The sequence below is a fragment of the Cryptomeria japonica genome, chromosome 2 (genome assembly GCF_030272615.1).
Source record: "Cryptomeria japonica chromosome 2, Sugi_1.0, whole genome shotgun sequence".
In the NCBI taxonomy this organism is placed as follows: Eukaryota; Viridiplantae; Streptophyta; class Pinopsida; order Cupressales; family Cupressaceae; genus Cryptomeria; species Cryptomeria japonica.
In genome coordinates, this window is record NC_081406.1 from 544855753 (window position 1) to 544874693 (window position 18941).

Here is an 18941-nt window from a genome sequence, read left to right on the forward strand (position 1 = left end):
TTTATGTTTTTAAACTTGAACTTCGCGAAAGTTCGGACCTAAAGTCCGAAAAGGAGATGATCTCTTATGTTTTAACTTCGCTTTTGCAAAAGTTCGGACCTGGGGTCCGAAAAGTGACTCCCTTATGTTTTTAACTTTCACTTTCGCAAAAGTTCGAACCTGGGGTCCGAAAAGTGAGCGCATCATGTTTTAAACTTTGAACTCGCAAAAGTTCGGACCTAAAGTCCGAAAAGGATCGCATTATGTTTTTAAACTTTGCCTTCGCGAAAGTTCGGACCTAAAGTCCGAAAAGGATTTGCGTAATGTTTTAAACTTTGAACTTCGCGAAAGTTCGGACCTAAAGTCCGAAAAGGATTGCATTATGTTTTTAAACTTTGCCTTCGCGAAAGTTCGGACCTAAAGTCCGAAAAGGATTTGCGTAATGTTTTAAACTTTGAACTTCACGAAAGTTCGGACCTAAAGTCCGAAAAGGATCGCATTATGTTTTAACTTCGCTTTTTTTTTTAAAACTTCGCTTTGGGGTCCGAAAGATGCCTCGCGATATATCTTTGATCTTCGCTTTTTTAAAGTTCGGAGCTTAACGCGTTAAAAAGACACCGCAACCTCGGACCTAAGCGCCTTTTCGGGCTTTCGGACCCTATGCATCCTTTTCAGAACATTCCGCCTTCATTTAAAAATTTCGGACCTGAGGTCCGAAAATCGTTCTCCTATATTGGTGATCTCGGGGGGGGGGGGGAATCTGCTCTTTGGAGAAAATCTGGAAACTTACACAGAATGTCGGACCTCCCAGCAACTTCGCCAGACTCCACAAATTTGGACTTGGGAGGCATCAAAATACCCAGGCGCTGGGCCGAGCAATTTGATCCTTTAGGAGGCGAAAATCATCTTTTGCCCGTTCCTCGCAAGGGTCGGGTAGCAAACTTTATGCAATTGGCCTTATAGCTCTGGGTTGGCGGGGTCCGTTGGTTCTTACCATCTTACGCCTATCCAAGGCAATCTTTTAAAATTTTGGAACAAAGCTTTCGGCATTCACGCCCGAAAGCCAGATCAGGCAGGAGGACTCATTGGTTCTTTACTCCAACTTCAATCAGCTTATGGACTGGTCACGAACTCGCTCGAAGAGACACGAGAAACTCCGCTTGGATCCTCGGGACAACGATAAAAAAAAACTCAAAACAGGAAAGGGGGACCCTGTCGGCGACAGGGAGCGTGTGCAACGCACAACACGTCCTCCACCTGCAATGCAACCGGCCGTGAAGTCGACCAGATGACAAAAGGTTGCAGCTTTCCAACGTCCACTCCAATCCTCCTGCACGGGCCTTTCGTCGACTTTAGCCCCTCGCCAATGACAACTCGGGCCACCACTTCCTGCAAACCTCCTGCCTATTTGGGTCTTAACACTAGGGAAGTAATCCGTTGCACTTCCTCCACCTACCTCCCCACCTGCAAGGCCAAGGCAGTAAATAGTGACGAAATGTCAAGGTTTGTTCTCGGCCGCCAATCCTGAGTCAGGAATTCCTCTCCAAAGATCAACCTCACTGCCCTCCAGAAATCATCGCCATCCACTCTGAAAACGTTCTTTAACCTAATCCTCGAGATCAGCCCACGAAATGCAAGCAATTGCCCATCCGACTCCAAAGAAAAATTTGCTTCCATCCTTTCTCGCTGCTGCACAAAAAGAAACCCTGAGCACTCCGTCAAACACCAAGCAGCCACCACGAAATGCCAGGAAAAGAAACACAAGGGCCTTTAAAAGCCACCACCATCACAAGTCATGAATACTCCACACGCTTCGCAGAAAACTAAGCATCATCACCAGTCACTCACACCGCTCGCCTCCATCATCATCCATCACCGCAAGGCCACTTGCAATAACATCGTGGAACACACACCATGAGGAACATTAAATCCCACAGGATCATGGCTACATATGGTTGCATCAAATCGAGCTCGGGTTCACTTTTCTAAAATAAGCCTTCTACCCAAAATCAGAATCAAGAGGACTACAATTTCTAAAGTCCTCGAACAAACTAAACATATTTTCCAAGGAGCCATTCGCTCCCACATTAGAAAGTTTGTCAGCTTCCAAGTTTGCTTCCCGGAGGACATGAGTCACCTTAAAATCTTCAAAACCGTTCAGCAGAAGTTGCATTCTTCGCACCTGCTTGTCTAAAAACCGTGCTTCCATTCGACCTCGAGCTATCCCATTCACCACAACCTGAGAGTCGCCTTCCAAATGAAGTTTCTTGACCCCCAATTTCCCAGCCATTAGGATTGCTTCTAACGCTGCTTGACACTCAGCAACGTTGTTCGTTCCATCCACCAATCTCTTAGCACCAATGGCTAGCGTGTTGCCCCGATCATCGCGGGCTATCACCCCAACACCCGAAGCCCCTGGGTTGCCCCTCGATGCGCCATCAAAATTAAACTTAATCCACCCCTTTTCAGGCGGAGTCCACTCAGGGATTGAAAGTCCCTGACTCTGAAGATTAGCCCTCAGCAGCCCATTAGCAGGCCAAATAATATTAAATTTTAAACATATATAATATTATATTAATAAATTAAAAATATCAAACTTTACATATAAGATTAGAAACATATATATATAATTATTTTAATTTTGAACTTTAAATAAATTGTATTAAATATTAAAGAATAATAGGAATGAAATCTTAAATTAATGATAGTAAAGATTTGGTGTTTCGATTGCCCTAGTTTTTACTTGATACATAGAGGCCTCAACTCATTGCTCTCTGGTCGCTCGATAGGTACTTGCGCACCATACAGATCATCACAAAATCCCTAGAAAAGCCTACAGAGATGAGAATCAGTTCAATTTCAAACGTTGTCAAAAACCAATCCAAATTTTGAACATTGCTATACTTTGAAATGTCTGTATGCTAGTCAAAAAAAGGTGGGAAAAATCTTGACGAACCATGAAGGAAAAAAGCTTGACGAACCCTAAGGAAGGCAAAGAAAATCTCGACAATCTTATTTAGAAAAACTGCGCCATTTTTTCCATACGAATATGAAGCAAATTTTTAGAGATTTTTGAAGTTCGCTGAATTAGAACTTCATTGCCGAAATTTGGCAAACCCTATGACATAGGCCAAAATTATGGCCCAAGTGGCACTATATTATGGCCCAAATTCCAATGCTATTCTTCATGAGGTGGTCAACGAACCATATTTAGTAGATGCCTTATACCTTGTCATATCGTGTCATAAGTTTTCATAGCCACTCTAAAATGGGTGCTCCATTTTGGCATGCACAAATCCATTCAAAGATGCTATATGATTCATCATAACATGCATTATAAGTTGGTCAACAAGGCAAGTAAACAACATAACTCCCCTCTTACATGCTTTTGTAATAGATTCTCGTACTCATCTTATATGACAAGATATAAGATATTCTCTTACACACATCTACATGGGTTATAACAAAATGGCAACAATGGCAACAATGGCCAAGTCATGATGAGAAGCCCTTTTCTAAGTGGGTTCACAACTAATTAACAGATAATAAACTAGCAATCATACTTATTGTGCAATGGGTACATTAATAGGTTTTTTCAGTGAGAATATTATGTAAATAAGTACCAAATATAAAAGAAACACAAAATTTTAAAATTTTAGCAATAGAAAATAGGGCACAAAGTGTAATGAGGAAAGGGTTGGAGTACATTGTCACTTGAAATGTTTAATAGAAAGAGTTTTTGATTGTGTTTAGATAATCCTCCTCTTTCTTCCGAAGGGATGCATATACGTTGTCTTGCATGTAGGCATATTGCTGGTAGCTAAAGGCTAGGAAGATATGTGGATATGCCAAGTGATGGACTTGTAATACTATAATGAGCACGAGACACTTTTTAACATAGAGACAAAGACCACAACTATGCAAATAAGGTAGCCTATAACCTCATCCCATGTCAAAATTCATAGGGAAAGAATTAAAGATCCTATTTGAACAACCATAATAGTATCTAATATTCTTTGAAACTTCCCACACATTTTTCATGTGTTGACAACTTGTAAACCTTTGCTTGCATGTTTAGTTTGTCTACCCTCAACCTAGCTTGGATCCAAAGCTATTCTTAATTGTACTTTGTTTACTCCACATTTGAATTCAAATCTTGTTTTACATTCTTGGAATGGAAGTAGGTACTAAAATAAAGTGAATTGAGGCCTTCACATTCATTAAACATGTTTCAAATTCGGATACAAGGTGCCTATTAGAACTAGTTGAATGGCGTTTCATGTCTACTCTCAAAGATTTTATATTGTTTGCTTAGTTTACCCCTTTTTTGTAGAATTTAATCTCATGTCATGGTCCTAGTCTTGGGAATTTGAGTATATAATGATTAATTTAATTCTTGTGTCAACAAGGTAAGAAACTAAAGTTAGGCACTCAATTGTCCTATGTCATCTTGTGGACTTGGAGTTGTATTAAATTACATTTATTAGGAGTCTTGCATCTATAAAATGAAGTGTTGGCATCTAGAATGTTTAATGTAGCCAACATCTCTAAATATCTAGGTTCCTAGGAGAACGGTATTGGTATTTGTACGAGAGACCAATACAAGTATTGATACATATATTTTTGAAAATAAGAAATGTAGATACTTGGAGACACCAACTTTTTTCATATAATTTAATAATTTATTATGCTGAAGGTGTATTATACTCACATATGGATGCAAACACACCCCTCAATAAAAACTACAAGCATTTAATTTGACGCGTTTATGACATTGAAATGCAATTTTTATATTTTTAATTATTTAATGCTAATTATATCTTCACTTCCACCACTCAACTACTACTCATTGTTAGTTTAACTAATCAATCGATTTTGTCTATCTCCATCATGCAATTAGTAACTTCGTAATTATCTCAATCTAATATCATTAATCATGGGGGATTGAAAGTAATACTACATAAAATAAGAATATATTAAAACATAATAATATAGTCATATCTTAATAATAATTTAATATTAATTACAATATCATAATATAATAATAATTTAAATATAATAATATAATAATTTTTTAAGTGGAATAATGAACAAATGTGATATCTTTTGGCGTACTTTGCCTGTATTCCTCTAAAGATAGGTATGCTAGTAGAAAATATGACATTAAACTTTCAACATTGCAAATTGCTTACAACTCTTTGGAGTCTAAATTTTATTCTACTTAATGTACTTTTAATTATTAGAATAATATGTAAGAATTAATTTTTAACCTCTTTGGTGTGTGGTGGTTTGAAATTTGCATGCTTGTAGGGAAGGGAGTGAGGATGCCATTTCAAATAGGCCCCCCTATGTCGTACTCTTTTATTTGTGACAAAGAAATAGATGCTCACTCAACAAAGTTAGTTCCTCATCCAAGGCCTAATTGTAGGAAAGTATAATTATTTTCAACTTCCCTCTTTACACTTGGAAGGATAACCAAAAAAGAAGGTTTGTGGTCAAGTTCTTGTTGAAGGGTGCTCATTTCTTCTTTTATTGATAAGAGTGAAGGGTAGGAACAAAAAAATCTATTGGGGTGTGATGAAGCATGGCAAATACATCAAAAGGGCTTGAAGGCAAAGACATGAAAGTGCACATTCATCAAACTAGAAATCTTTGTAGTATTGATCATGAGTAATTTGGTATTGCTATGATGTTTTCTACATACACAATGGTCAATGTATAAAGAAGATGTCTATGGTCACTTTAATTTTTTTTGCCTTTAGAGTGAAATAACCACGTGTGTCAAAGATGGAAGGATGATGCTAACTTCAATCTAAAGAAAAAAGACATAAAACTCAATTTATTTAAACAAAATTTTAATATAAATTAGAAGGAGAAAAGTAGTTCAGTTTTTCACCCTTAAATTTTTTTTAGATATATAAAAGTAGGCTTAACCACTTTTAGAAATTGGTTTAGAAAGATATGAGGGAAAGGCTCATTATCTACTAAACAAATTGAACATAAATAAACTTGACTATTGTCCTAGGTAGTGTTGTGACCATTTCACACATCGCCCCATTAGAATGGGGACCCCCTCTTTTTCGCTTTTGTTTTACTTTTTATTCACTCTGCTTTTAGGGTTTTGAGTGAGTGAGTTGTCTGTCTGGGCTAAGGCTAAACCTTAGGGGTTTCTTTTGGATGTTTTTCAAGCAGAGTCCAGTCAAATTTTGAAAGTTATTAAGTGTCCTCCCAAAGAGTTGAGATGATTGAAGTGAGGTAACCCTTTCAGGGGAGTCAAGTAGGTCTTAGGTCAGGTCTAATCAGGGTTTTTGGGGGTAAAAATCCAAATTTTGACTAAGTGTTAGCATTTTGAGGGTGAAATTGTGTGTTTTTGCATAGGTGAGTTTTGATCAATTTTTTGGAAGTAAGATGATGCCTGAAACAAAAATCGCTCCTGACCCTTGCTAAGGGTCCAGGGCGAAATTCATCCTGAGTGCAAATTCTTGTTTTGAGAAGGCTTGCTAACTGGTTCTTGGCCTTGAGAATGACGTAACTCTGCCTTATGAAGTGATTGGAGACTTAAATTTTGGATAGTTTAGCCAGAAAAGGTAAATTCGCTCCTGACCCTTGCTGAGGGTCCAGGGCGAAAATGTTATTTAAGGCATATTTGTCACTGACTTTTTCTAATTTGTTTTGTGCAGGGTCTCCAGGAGAGATGATTGGACGTGACTTGATGCTTTTGAAGATTTGAAGGCATGGAAAATGATGAATTTTGAAGGCTAAGGGAAAATTCGCTCCTGACCCTTGCTGAGGGCCCAGGGCGAAATTTTGATTTCCCTCATCTTGCAGTGAAAAGGAACCAAGTGTTGGACATGAGTGGAAAATCAATGACTTTCTCCATCCACCTGAAGGAGTTCTAACTTGAGATGACGAAGGATCTTGTTGGAATCATCAAAATCGCTCCTGACCCTCTCTGAAGGTCCAGGGCGAAAAAACTTATTAGAGTCATTCCTAACCTTGTTTTGTCAAATTGAGATATCAAAGGCGTGGTGGAGGACGAAATGAGTGTGATAAAGCATCCAGACTTGATTGAAGATGATGAAATGATGGAGTTTTGCCCAAGAAGGGTAATTTCGCTCCTGACCCTCTCTTAAGGTCCAGAGTGAAATTCTTTATATACACATTTTTAGACCTTTCTTGGACAGGAAGTTTTATTCATAGCGTGAAACAAGATGAAATCTTCCCTAGCAAAGGCATTTCATGATGAAAAGTAAAGCATTTTGGTCTAGAAGGCAAAAATCGCTCCTGACCCTCTCTGAAGGTCCAGAGCGAAATTTTCAAAAGGCACATTTCTTGCTAGGTCAAAGTGATTTTTTATGATTGGAATAGATAAAGGCAAGTACGTTTTACCCATTGAATATAATTTGAACGATCAACAAGGAGGCAATCAAGCCAGGTTTGAAAAATCGCTCCTGACCCTCTCTGAAGGTCCAGGGCGAATTTCTAAGTTCCTCTCCTTTCTTTGAAGAATTAAGACAAAATCTTGCTTGAATGAATGAGGAAGGGCGTGTTTTGCCCGTTGAAGATAATTTGGAGAGCTAACAAAAGATGGATAAGCTTGAATTTGCAAAATCGCTCCTGACCTCCAGTAAGGGCCCAGGGCGAAAAACCTAATATCCAACCTTTTCTCCAAAGTTAAATGAAGCTAAGCCTAGGCACAAGGTTGAAACGATGTTTGAAATGCCTTGAGGTGGAATTGAGATGCTAAGATTGCAAATTTTGATGACAAAAGGGAAAATCGCTCCTGACCCTTGCCAAGGGTCCAGGGCGAAATTTCCAAGTATGCCCACTTTCCTTGCATTTCGAGATGATATTTTTGTTCTCAAGACTCAGCAGGGAGTGAAGTATGATGTTCTACGCCTTAAGAGTAATTTGAAGTTGGAATGATCAAGAATTTGTGCAAAATCACTCCTGACCCTCACTGAAGGCCCAGGGCGAAATTTGCAAAACCAACAACTTCCCTTCGAGATCGCGCTAAGGCAAGGTTGTGCTAAGGTGGAAAGGTCCTCCAAAACATGATGAACAAGGATTTACCTCCAAAACTTGATGATCTTGGCCTAAATTGCAAAAGTCGCTCCTGACCTTCATTGGAGGCCCTGAGCGAAAATCTTTGAAGTCCTTATTTTGCATTGCAAAAGCAAATCAAGCATGCATGGAACGAGTGAAGGAGATCATCGCTTACCCCACAAGGAGAGTTGACAATTAAAAGATGAAGGATTAAGAGCAAAAGTGAAAAATCGCCCCTGACCCTCTCTGAGGGTCCAGGGCGAAAAAATCCTAATAGCATTTTCCTCCTAAAGGTCAAATGAAATCAACTTCAAAACTCCAATAAGAAATGCCATTTAAATGACTAGATGAAGTTTTGGGCAAGAAAATGAGGAATGCAAGAGCAAAATTGAAAGTTCGCTCCTGACCCTTGCCAAGGGTCCAGGGCGAAGTTAGTAGCATTCTTTATTTTACCATATTTGAGCATTGATATTCCCCAAATTCCTCAAAATTTCGAAGCCTTTGAAAAAGAAATTAATTAAAATTAAATTGGCATTTAATAAAGGGCATATTGACATTTAATAAATTAATTTTGAGCCTTAAAAAATCGAACTTTTATTGTTAAGGCATTTAAAATTAATTTTTATGAAATTAAAATTAAATATGGAGCGCTCAAGGTCTTATTTTTATTTATTTTATCAAGTCGGCCCCTCCTTTTTGCAATTTTATTTATTTTTTTAACCTCTTTTTGCCAAGTCGGCCTGGAGGGAGCAAAGGGGTGGGCGCTCTATATATTGGAGGTGTTTTTCATCATTCGAATCATTCAATCATTGCTTCAAGTGCGAATTTGGAGAGCAAGAAGGAGGTGCGAAATCTGGTCTATTTGGAGCGAATTTATTTCAAGTGTTGGAGACTAGAAGGAAGTGAAATTGATTCTTGTGAAGACTAAAGGAGGCGCATTTTATTCAAGGGAGAGCTTTGATCTACATTTTGCCTAGCGAAATTCATCTATTTTGCATCATTTCTTAGAGTTAGTACTCAAGAGGAGGTATGGCGAAATCACCTTAACACCATTGTTGAAGATTTGAATTTTGAGCTTTGTTTTGAAAATTCTAAGATTGGTGTAGTTAATTAGGAAATGATAACTCAAGATTTATCATGAGGTTTCCTAATTAAAATCTTAAATCTTCCTTTCTACCCTATATTTCTATGCTTCAAGATATATTACTAATTATGAAATGTTGTGTAGGTGTCAAGATGGCGACTCCAAAGGCAGGAGCATCTACTAGTCGTCCAGCTCTCATGAAGGAAGATCAGAAGAACGAAGAATTGGAGACCAGGATCGTGTCCAAATGGAGCAATATCGGAGATACCAACTTGGGAAACTTCAGCATGAAGAAGTTTCGAGAGGTCCCCTACATTGGCAAGCCATCAGCTGTCGCAAAGAAGATAATTGAAAGTGGCATCATCAAGGCGGCCGGTTTCCCTCCAGCAGTCCAGTGTCATGAGCTGATGATCGAGTGTGCCCGCCATTATGACTCACAATCAAGATCGATCATATCCAAGGAAGGAAACACTTTGGCTTACCTTTCAGAGGAGGCTATAAGTGAGGCTCTCCATCTTCCAGAACATAAAGATATGATTTACAAAAGTTTAGAAGGAGCCAGGTCAATGTATGAGGATGATCCCGACACTTGCCTGAACCTCATCAATAAGAATTGGTTGCTCAAAAGTCGTCCTTGCCTGAGCAAGATTCCCAATACACCACATAGGATCGACTTCCAGGAGGAGTATAGAGATTTGATAACTTTGCTCAATCGAGTTACAGGGGCTCCTCAGGCCTTCTACTTCGAAAAGTGGATGTTCTACTTCATCCAAGTGATAGTCCAAGGAAAAGGAACGATTCATTGGGCTAGAATTATTAGCCATTGTCTGGATGTGCAGTTGAGAAGGCTAAGACCTACTAAATCGTTCCACATGAGCTCATATGTCATACATGCCCTGATCAGGAGTTTCGACTATGCAGGGCTACCTCACAGAGGAGTGATCGGAAGAGGACCCGGAGAAGTGAGAGTTTGTGACTCTTATGTTCATTTGCATCATCCTCCCAGAGGTGACTACAAGCTAGTCAATGACACCTTCACGATGAACATCACTAGGATATTGCAAGGTGGGATTCATAATCGACTATCTCTGGATGCACAAGAACTTGTGAAGAAGTATGGTGCATGGTTCATCCAGTTTCAAAAGTTTACATATATTAGAATTCATGGGTGTCCTCTACCTCCCTACATGTTGCCGAGGTATCCGACAGACAGGATAGTGCTACTTGAGGTGACTAGACAGTTGGCAGCTTATGCAAAGGCATTCAGACACAAGCATGGAAATGGAGTTCCCGTGCCCATCATATTGGGGAATTCAGTTGAGGTATGTCCTAATACTCAAGCCTTGGAGGATGCAGAGAAGGAATTGACTTTATATTCATTCACATTCTTTGCCTCGAGGGAGAATTTTGATCCTCATGGTTATATGGAGGAGACAGTTGGTAAGAAGTACAAACACGAATTTCAGGTAGAGGACTTTTGGATGAATCTCTCAAGTGATTTAGACGTTAAAAGAAAGATGCATTCCAGGCTACCCTTAGATCTTATCAGGAAATGCAAAGTTTATAGGGTAGCAAATCAAGCACAGGATAGCGGTAGACATCTCCAGTCATCTTATGACAGAGAAGACAAAGCAGTGAAGATAGATTGGAATGAACCTGAGGTTTTGGACTTGAGAGCTTTGATGGCTCCAGTTTTGTCATGTACTCGCAGATGGGTGGATGTACAACATCAGAAGCTAAGAGAGCAGAACATACCAATGACTTTTACTTTGGAAGAAAGACCAGAAGAAGGAGGAGCGAGCATAAGTGAAGACAATTCTCATCCTAGAGGCGCAAAGAGGAAAGAAAGACCTGAGAAAAGAGAACCCTCCAAGAAGAAGCAAGAGTCCAATCGAGATCGCTCATCAGGCACATCTTCTCGACATGGAAAAAAGGCAAGTCAAGCTGAAGGACAAGAGAAGACGGTGCCTGAGGTTGATGAATCTATGGAGTCCATGGTACAAAATGATAAACCTGAGAAGGGGCAGGCACCTCCGCATTCATCAAGTCAATCTCCCCAAGTTGATGAGCTACATGAAGAGAAGAATGATGATGAGGCGACATCTCCTCTCCGAGAAGATGAACCATTGCCTAAAGAAATACAAGTTAGAGAGACGAGATCGGCCATCCCGGATTGGTTGAAGGAGAGACTAACGAGGGTGATTGTGATTGAAGATGAAGATGATGTAATTGACTTAGAGAGCCTTATAGGAAATTCTCAAGAAGTAACGGAGAAGAAGAAGGCCACCAAGATGTCCAAGGTGATCAGAGATGAGACAGGATCCAGGAAATTGCAGATAGCCACACCAGTAGTGGATAAATATGAAGGTGAAATCCTTGCAGATGAGTATGATGTAGAAACATTTGAGCTTGGTCCGCTCACTACTGAACAGGCAATGGATGAGGCAATCGATTCATTTGAAGCATTTAAGGACAAGCTTAAAGAAGAAATGGAAAAGAATAGAAAGCTTGAGAGAGAAGTCGGTGCTTGGAGAGGTTACTTTACCCATCTCAATCAACCCTTGGGACGTCAGGATCCGGCAGTATCTCCTGTGCAAGCACTTCCCCTCGAATCAGTTGGCGAGGCAGAAAGAGTCAAGAGCTTGGTTCAGCTTATGAGCTCTTGGATTGACAAATCCCACACAGTAGCCGTTGAATTTACAACAAGAATGATGAAGACAATCCACTGAGCTATCTAGGTCCTTGAGATCGTCCACAACCTAATGATAATTGTAGCCGCTTTCGCTCACACTAGAGATGTTATCATTCCTGTTTTGCAAGTAATCAGGCAAACACCAAGGAAGATCCTAGCACAAGAAAAGATAATGGATGGAGGAGCTCATAACCTACTTCAGTGGTCAACTCTACTCCAGATGAAAGAGGTTCTTTTCGAGGACATTAGCACCAAATGCAATCAAGTTGAAGGTGTCATCCATCCAATTCAGGATAAGGTGTTTGAAGTGTTATGTACCATTCTCGGCAGGAGGATCGAAGTTGAGACGGATGTGGACCTCCAAGAGTTGGAAGAGAGAGTCAAGGTCATCTTTTGCAAAGATGAGAATGTCATCACAGATGAGCAATGGGATCTAATGTTCACTACTATGCTCTTGATTGAGAAGATCAAAGAACTCGAACCTGGATGGGAAGCTGCTCTTCTCACTGCCTTTGATCAGGTTATCCACTTGGAGGAACGCATGAGGAATATTCCCGAGATTCCTTTTGCTGAAATTGAAGGAATTGTGTCCAGATTCATTGCATATGCTAAGAAAGAACATTGGAAAGGGAATAAGATTCTAGAAGAAAGGTTGTTATAGAATGATGTGGCATCTTAATTATCATTGGTCTATGTTTCCTCGATTTTTGTGCCAATTAAATATTTGGCTATGCATTTAATAATGTTCATCTAAAAGGGGATCTTTTTGTAACAAACCCTAATTAGGGTTTAGGTGTCAGAATCTCAGCCATTGATCTTCTTTTGATCTGGGCCGTTCATTGTAATTGAGGATGCTATATATACCCTCACTCATTTTCATTTTTGTCATTAGATGATTAGAGATTAGATATTAAGGAGATAGATAGTTAGAGATTTGGAGAGAAGAAAGTTATTTTGTAGCAAGATTGAGTAGTGAAGAAAGAATTTCAAACAATTGTTGTCTATTTTGGCTTTGAGATCAATAAAATATTGAAGTTATGGTGTTTTATTGCAATTCTTGTGGCTATCTTCATGGTTGTTTACTTTCTTGAATCATTCTTAGTCGAAGTAGTATTTAAGTTTGAAGGACTAAGTGTTGTGCTTGATCTTTGGTGAGATTCATGTTCCAAACCACTAACTTCTTACTGATTGTAAGGACGCCTTGCGTGGTCAACTGGAGATATTTAGATTGCTTGAACCTTCAGTCATTATTGAAATATTGATATGTATCTTTATGGTAGTATCTATAACTCTTGATGATTTGAAAATCACTAATAACCTTAGAAGATCGCATCAATTCCAGTAAAGTTGTAATTCCTTGGCAATACTGAAACTGGTAGAATCTTACCAAGTCTAGCCTACATTGAGTCACTCTTAGGATTAGATTATAATTCTTCTCTTGCGAACCCTATCTTTTGATCTTTTTTTGAGAATTTGTTAGTATTAGGAAAAATCCTGTTCCTGCAGTCAAGCAAGAGTAACACAGACCAGCTTTCAAAGTGCGTAAGACCCCTTGAAGAAACAACATTCACAACGACCACTGGTGCTTATCCACACGTAGAGATCCTACAACGAAGAACCTTGAAGTCACCCTGATTGATACTTTTCGCGATATCTTCAGCATTCAGAGGCTTTACTCAAGAGAGGATAAGGTACCCTTGGGTATTTTATTCTGTGTTTGATAGTGTACAAAATACACGTCAACAGGTAGCCATAATGTCAACATGAATACAGATTTTTAGCATATGTAATCTTAAATGCAAGCCAAATCAAAATAAGGTTTGTAAAATTGAAAACTTATAAGAATAACAAATACAATTTGATATCCATATATGTTTATTAAAGATTGTTATCCATATATGTTTATTACAATTACTAACATTATATTAAAGAAGAAGAAATTTAAAAAAATTATTAGGCATTCATAAGATCATTCAATGCACTTTCATAGGCAAATCCATCAAATTTGTTCTAAAACTTTAAGTTATTCCATAATATTATATATACACATTTAAAAGACACCACATACATATATAGAAAGTGCACTATTCATCATGACCAAATAAATTAATGCAATCATTTATGCAACTGAAGCAATCCCAATGGGAGGAGGAGAAGGGTCATGGTTAGGGCGTTGTCCTAGTTGTTTGAGAGGTCCTCATCATAAGGATTATGCTTCCATCCTATGACAGTATTCTCTTTGTCTTTTTCTTCTTCTCGATTAAAAGGAATTGTGCAAACAAGACAAATAGAAAGGTCCAACTAGGGGACTTCCTACCAGCATGTCAACTGCGGATGCCATGATCAAGTTGAGAAGTAGAACATTCGCCATGTGGCAGGGGAGACCAATCTTGAAATCTATACTGTGGGGATCCATAAGAGTTGTTAGAACCATAGTTTGAAAACTTGGACTTAGACTCAACTCAGCAACCCAAAATTTTGACTCGGACTCGGGACTCGGCACGAATTTGGCGAAAAACTCAGCAAGGATTTGACAAAAAAAACCAAAAAAAAACATAGAACGACACACAAAAAGAAGAAACTAGTCGACAACTTTAACCTCATTTTTGTAACTCCACTCCCATACCCCCTCATTGTAATCAAATTTCCTATATGACGAGATCCCAATAACTAGTGGGGGTTTGGGAGTGGAGACCCTAATGGGTTTGAGGGCAGGAATGATAAGCTGCACAAGGTGTTAGATGTGAGAAAACCCCAACGATAGAGGGGTTGTAGGGGATGATTGAAAAGATGAAACAGAAATGAAAAATAAATTCTTGTCTTCTTTGCTCCTTCCCTTGCTATTTTGCTGTTTAGACTTGAAATGGATTAGTTTGAGCCATAAATGAAAAATAAAGCTCACTTTTTTCTGCTTTAATGCTCTTAGATAGACCAGAGAGTCCTAGCCCAGGACTCAGAAGTTCAACCTTGGGACTCGGTGAGTCCTTGGTCAATACTCAAATGAGTACTCGCCATGACTTGCAAGTCTCGTGAGTCCTAGCGAATACTTGCATAGTCCTAAAATGCTGGTATTAATTATGAAGGAGGATTTTCTTGTGTCCTATGTGTTCAATTCCCCTAGCTATGGTGGCTTCTATCTTACCCCCATGTCTCTTCTTTTTTGCTTAGACCTCAGCTTTAATATGTTAAGAAATTATTATAGCACTTTGATGATTTCAATTATTCCAATTTATAGTGCTCTTGAATATTTATAACTTTAGTCTTATATTCCATGGGCATAAGTATGGGAATGGGTACATAAAAGAATTGCTGATTTTAATGAGATCTTGGGTTTGGTTTGTCTTCGAAACAGCCATAAATAAAATATGAAAAAAAATACTCAACCATAATGTCAATATGATTTGAATTTTCAGAACTAACATTCCAAATCAACAAAAGTCAATAAAAAACGACATAATTGATAATTCAAATTTCAAAATATCATAGGTGTATAAATACAATTTATAACCTTTGGTTAAAATACATCAATGGTCAAACATGGACAATACACCAATGGTCAAACGTGAATAAATCATCAATGTTATCTCCATCAAGAGCATCAAACCCATTCCTTGCTTCATTAGATCTAGGAGCATTAGGGAAAGTGCCACTCTGCAACTTGTGTTTTGAAGTATGTCCCCTCTCAACAGCAAGTAATTGTGCATAAAGCGGCTTTAACATGGCTGTAGGAGCTCGTCTATGAGGTCTTGAACTTCTCTATCCATCAGAGAGGACATTTACCATTGATGCATCCTTTTGAGCATTTTTTAAATGTTGTTGATGGGGTCATTGTTTGGCTCACCTATCTTCAACATTGTTGGTCTCATAGTTTGAGGGTTCCCCTTGGCTAGTTGCAGGTCTGTTCTCACCAGCTTTGTGTTGAAACGGACCACCATATTTTGTAGAGTAAAAAACTTATGCTGTCTTTGTTCTCTTCTGGAGGTGGAATGCAAGGAGCATTATAATTTCTGGTGTCTAGTCTAGTATGAATTCTGTGGGAGGTACTATTGTTTAACTTTATATAAAGATGCTAGTGGTTTTCTTTCCACTTTGCTGCTCTGATCAGAGGTGCTTAACTCAATTTCTACATGATATCTCCAGGTTCAGGCATAGGTCTCTTTGTGGTGATCCCACATCTATCAGAATAAGTGAATAATAAGCATTCTTCAGACACTTCTGATTTGCATATGGATGGTTATAGATTGGTTAAGCATTGCTTTCCTTGTGTTCTTTCTAGGCGGATGCTCCTTAACACCCCGACTCTCACACTAGTGGTTGTGGTTCTATGTCTTATCAATGTGGGAGACCCTCTCTCACGTCCTTTCCAGTGCCGATCTCAGTGACAGGCTCACGTTACCAGCTTGTTTTTTTTCCTACCATCAGAAGTTCTGTGGTCTGAAATGTTCGGCAAAAATGCTACACACTCTGAAAATGCTGGAAACAATATTATTGTCGGTATGCTTGTTCTTGCCCAAAATCACCACTGCCACAACTGCTGGCTTGAATGGAAGAAGAAATTGCAACGTTGTCGCCCACATTCCTGCAGGGAATCTGCATCTACTCCAACACATTATCAAAAACTGAAAAACAAAACTGCCATAGAGGCAAATTTAATGCACACAAAGAACTAATCAATGTTCCTTCAAAAGTGCTGCAGCCTCTGCTCTGCCACCATGGCAATGCAGGTGGGATTTCAACTTTCAATACTCAAAATAGTGTGTGCCTTAATGAAATGACTGCTCAAGTTTCTCAGCCTTTTTAACATAAAACATCTGGCTTCCAGGTTTTTTTCATATGATTTCTTTCTCCTGCAACTTACAGTCAATTCTGTATTCTTTCAACTTAATTATACTTGACTTGACTTGCAGGCTGAGTTGCATGCTCAGACTCACTAATTGCCATGAGTTTTGGCTTGCAACTTACTGAAACTCAGCTGCCAGTAAGTTACGAAGTGGTTGAATAATTTGGTCCCAGCTAAAGCTCGTAAGTTAGGTGAGTTTTTGAACATAGTCTATACCATTGTCTTTTTATATATTTCAACCTTTTGGTTTACCTCTCTAGTCAATTGTGTGTGTGTTGGAGTAATTGAGACTCAGTCTTCATGCCAGAATTTCAAGGTTCATGTTTTATTTGTCTAGCAGTACTAAGGATAAGGATTCAGCTACTCTTATATAACCACATGGTCATTGTTTAACTGTACAGACATTGTTTTGATGCCTCTCCAATCAAACCGTTCCCATTGAAGACCCGAGCAGTTAGGGATGCTTTATTGAGTGGATTCTATCATCTCCATATTAGACTTTTTGATTCGACCTTTTTTCCTTCATGTCTGAAGTGGCTTTGTTATTCACTTATCCTTCATTATGAAGGGGGATTTGCCTGTATTGCATGGTTGTAAGGTCCCCTAATTACTGTGGCTCCTAGTCTTCCAATGTGCTCTCGTGTTCTAGCTTCATTGCAACCTTCTAGTCTTTGATTTCTAGCCAACCCTTGGATGTTGGATTGCTGTGATATTTGAATTCGTTGTGAAATTGTAGTTGCTTCTTAAAGAAAAAATAGATCCTCATTTTGTCATGCATTTGCACATTGAAATGGCCAAGGACTTGGGCTTGCAATTCTTTATGCATGTAAATTCATAAAAGAGGTCTTTGGTAATTGCCAAACATGTGTCAGAAGTTGTGAAGTTTATGACAGCCTTAGAAGCATTCACTCTTAGCACTATGGTTTTGCTACTTTTTAATCATATTTTTAATATTCTATTTTTCCTTTCTATGGTAGATATAATTCGGATGACCCTTAGCTATCCTCATACAATGGAGGACAAATAAGTTTACCTTTATATTCTGTGTATGCTAAGCTGTCACCTATGTCTCCTTAAAAGAACTTATGAATTTTTATTTTACCCCCGCAACTTCAACTAAGCCTAACTAAGGTCCTTACACTCCAATAACCAAAACTTTAACATGTGAAACCTGGACTATGTGAGAATATTTTTGTTTCAAAAAGATAGCAAGGAGACCTATGAAAGGAACAAATATCAGAACAGCAGGTAGAAGGCTTGGGAAGAAAAGACAAAGGCTTTGTGGTGCTCAAGCATTGCATCTGCTATAGTCAAGGGATTGAGCATGGGCTGTCTGTGCTTTGGCTGTTGTTAGGCTTTTTTTTTCCGTATGTATGATTGCATCTAGATTTTTTATCGGTATGTTGCAGTGTGATTGTGATCCATTGCTGGTCGTTGGTTAAACTTTACTAATGAGAAACCAATCAATATATTATTTGATATTAGATAATTTATCAAATACATATTTCTTTAATTTTTATATATTCTAATCATCTGTGAGCTTCCTTAACTCTCTCCTTGTCACTGATTCCCTATGTCTTTTGTTTAATTGTGAGGATTCTTTCCAGCTGCCTCTGAACCTCAATTCTTGTTCACCAATACTTCATTCTGGAAGTACGGTCAAGGATATGCATTAAATATTCTTCCTAATTTGTCTCAGGATTGTCTTTTATTAATAACTAAAATAAACATTCATTGTAACTAAGTGAAATAAAAGATGATCTATATCTACAGAAATATTGTTTTCCCCTGATTTACATTTGTCTTTCATTGCTTTGTTCTTCTTTGTTATTCAAAAACCTGAAATTCAATCTTCACTATCTACTCTAAAAGGAAGAAATAGAATATGAAAATTTAAATTAATAGAATAAAACATGAATGCCATAATGGTATTGAAGTCACATAAATAATAGAATTGAATGCGAATCCACAAGTATCTTTTACAATGTTAAAGATCTTGGCAGAGGTATGCTATGATCTCTGATAATTACTAATTAATAAAACATGTGTATAGTTCATCTAAAGTAGTAGGTCATTTCAGTAATATTAACAGTTCAATGTTATGTTAGTGCGGTTGATTTACTTACATAGAATTCTATTCACTTTTGTTCAATCTTATGAGTCTGCATAAGCGTTTGTAAGGGCAACAGCATTCTAACGTGGGCAGATTAGCCTTGTTGAACTGCCACAAGTGGAATTGTATTGCTTGTAATGGCTCTAGTTTTTATCTCTTACTTGGTTGATGTGTGGTGGGACTCCAT

General features: G+C 38.4%; 2 protein-coding genes across 2 annotated transcripts in view; both read left to right on the forward strand.

Annotated features, from left to right (window-relative positions):
• The window catches only part of LOC131052346 (SH3 domain-containing protein 2), a 63597-nt gene that overhangs the window by 29374 nt on the left and 15282 nt on the right, over positions 1-18941 (forward strand). The gene's annotated exons all lie outside the window — the stretch shown is intronic.
• On the forward strand, positions 8775-18937 carry LOC131052344 (uncharacterized). The gene is made up of 2 exons (XM_057986996.2): positions 8775-16525; positions 16709-18937. Exon 1 carries the CDS (start codon positions 9214-9216, stop codon positions 11836-11838), a length of 2625 nt encoding a protein of 874 aa, XP_057842979.2. The 5' UTR covers positions 8775-9213; the 3' UTR covers positions 11839-16525; positions 16709-18937.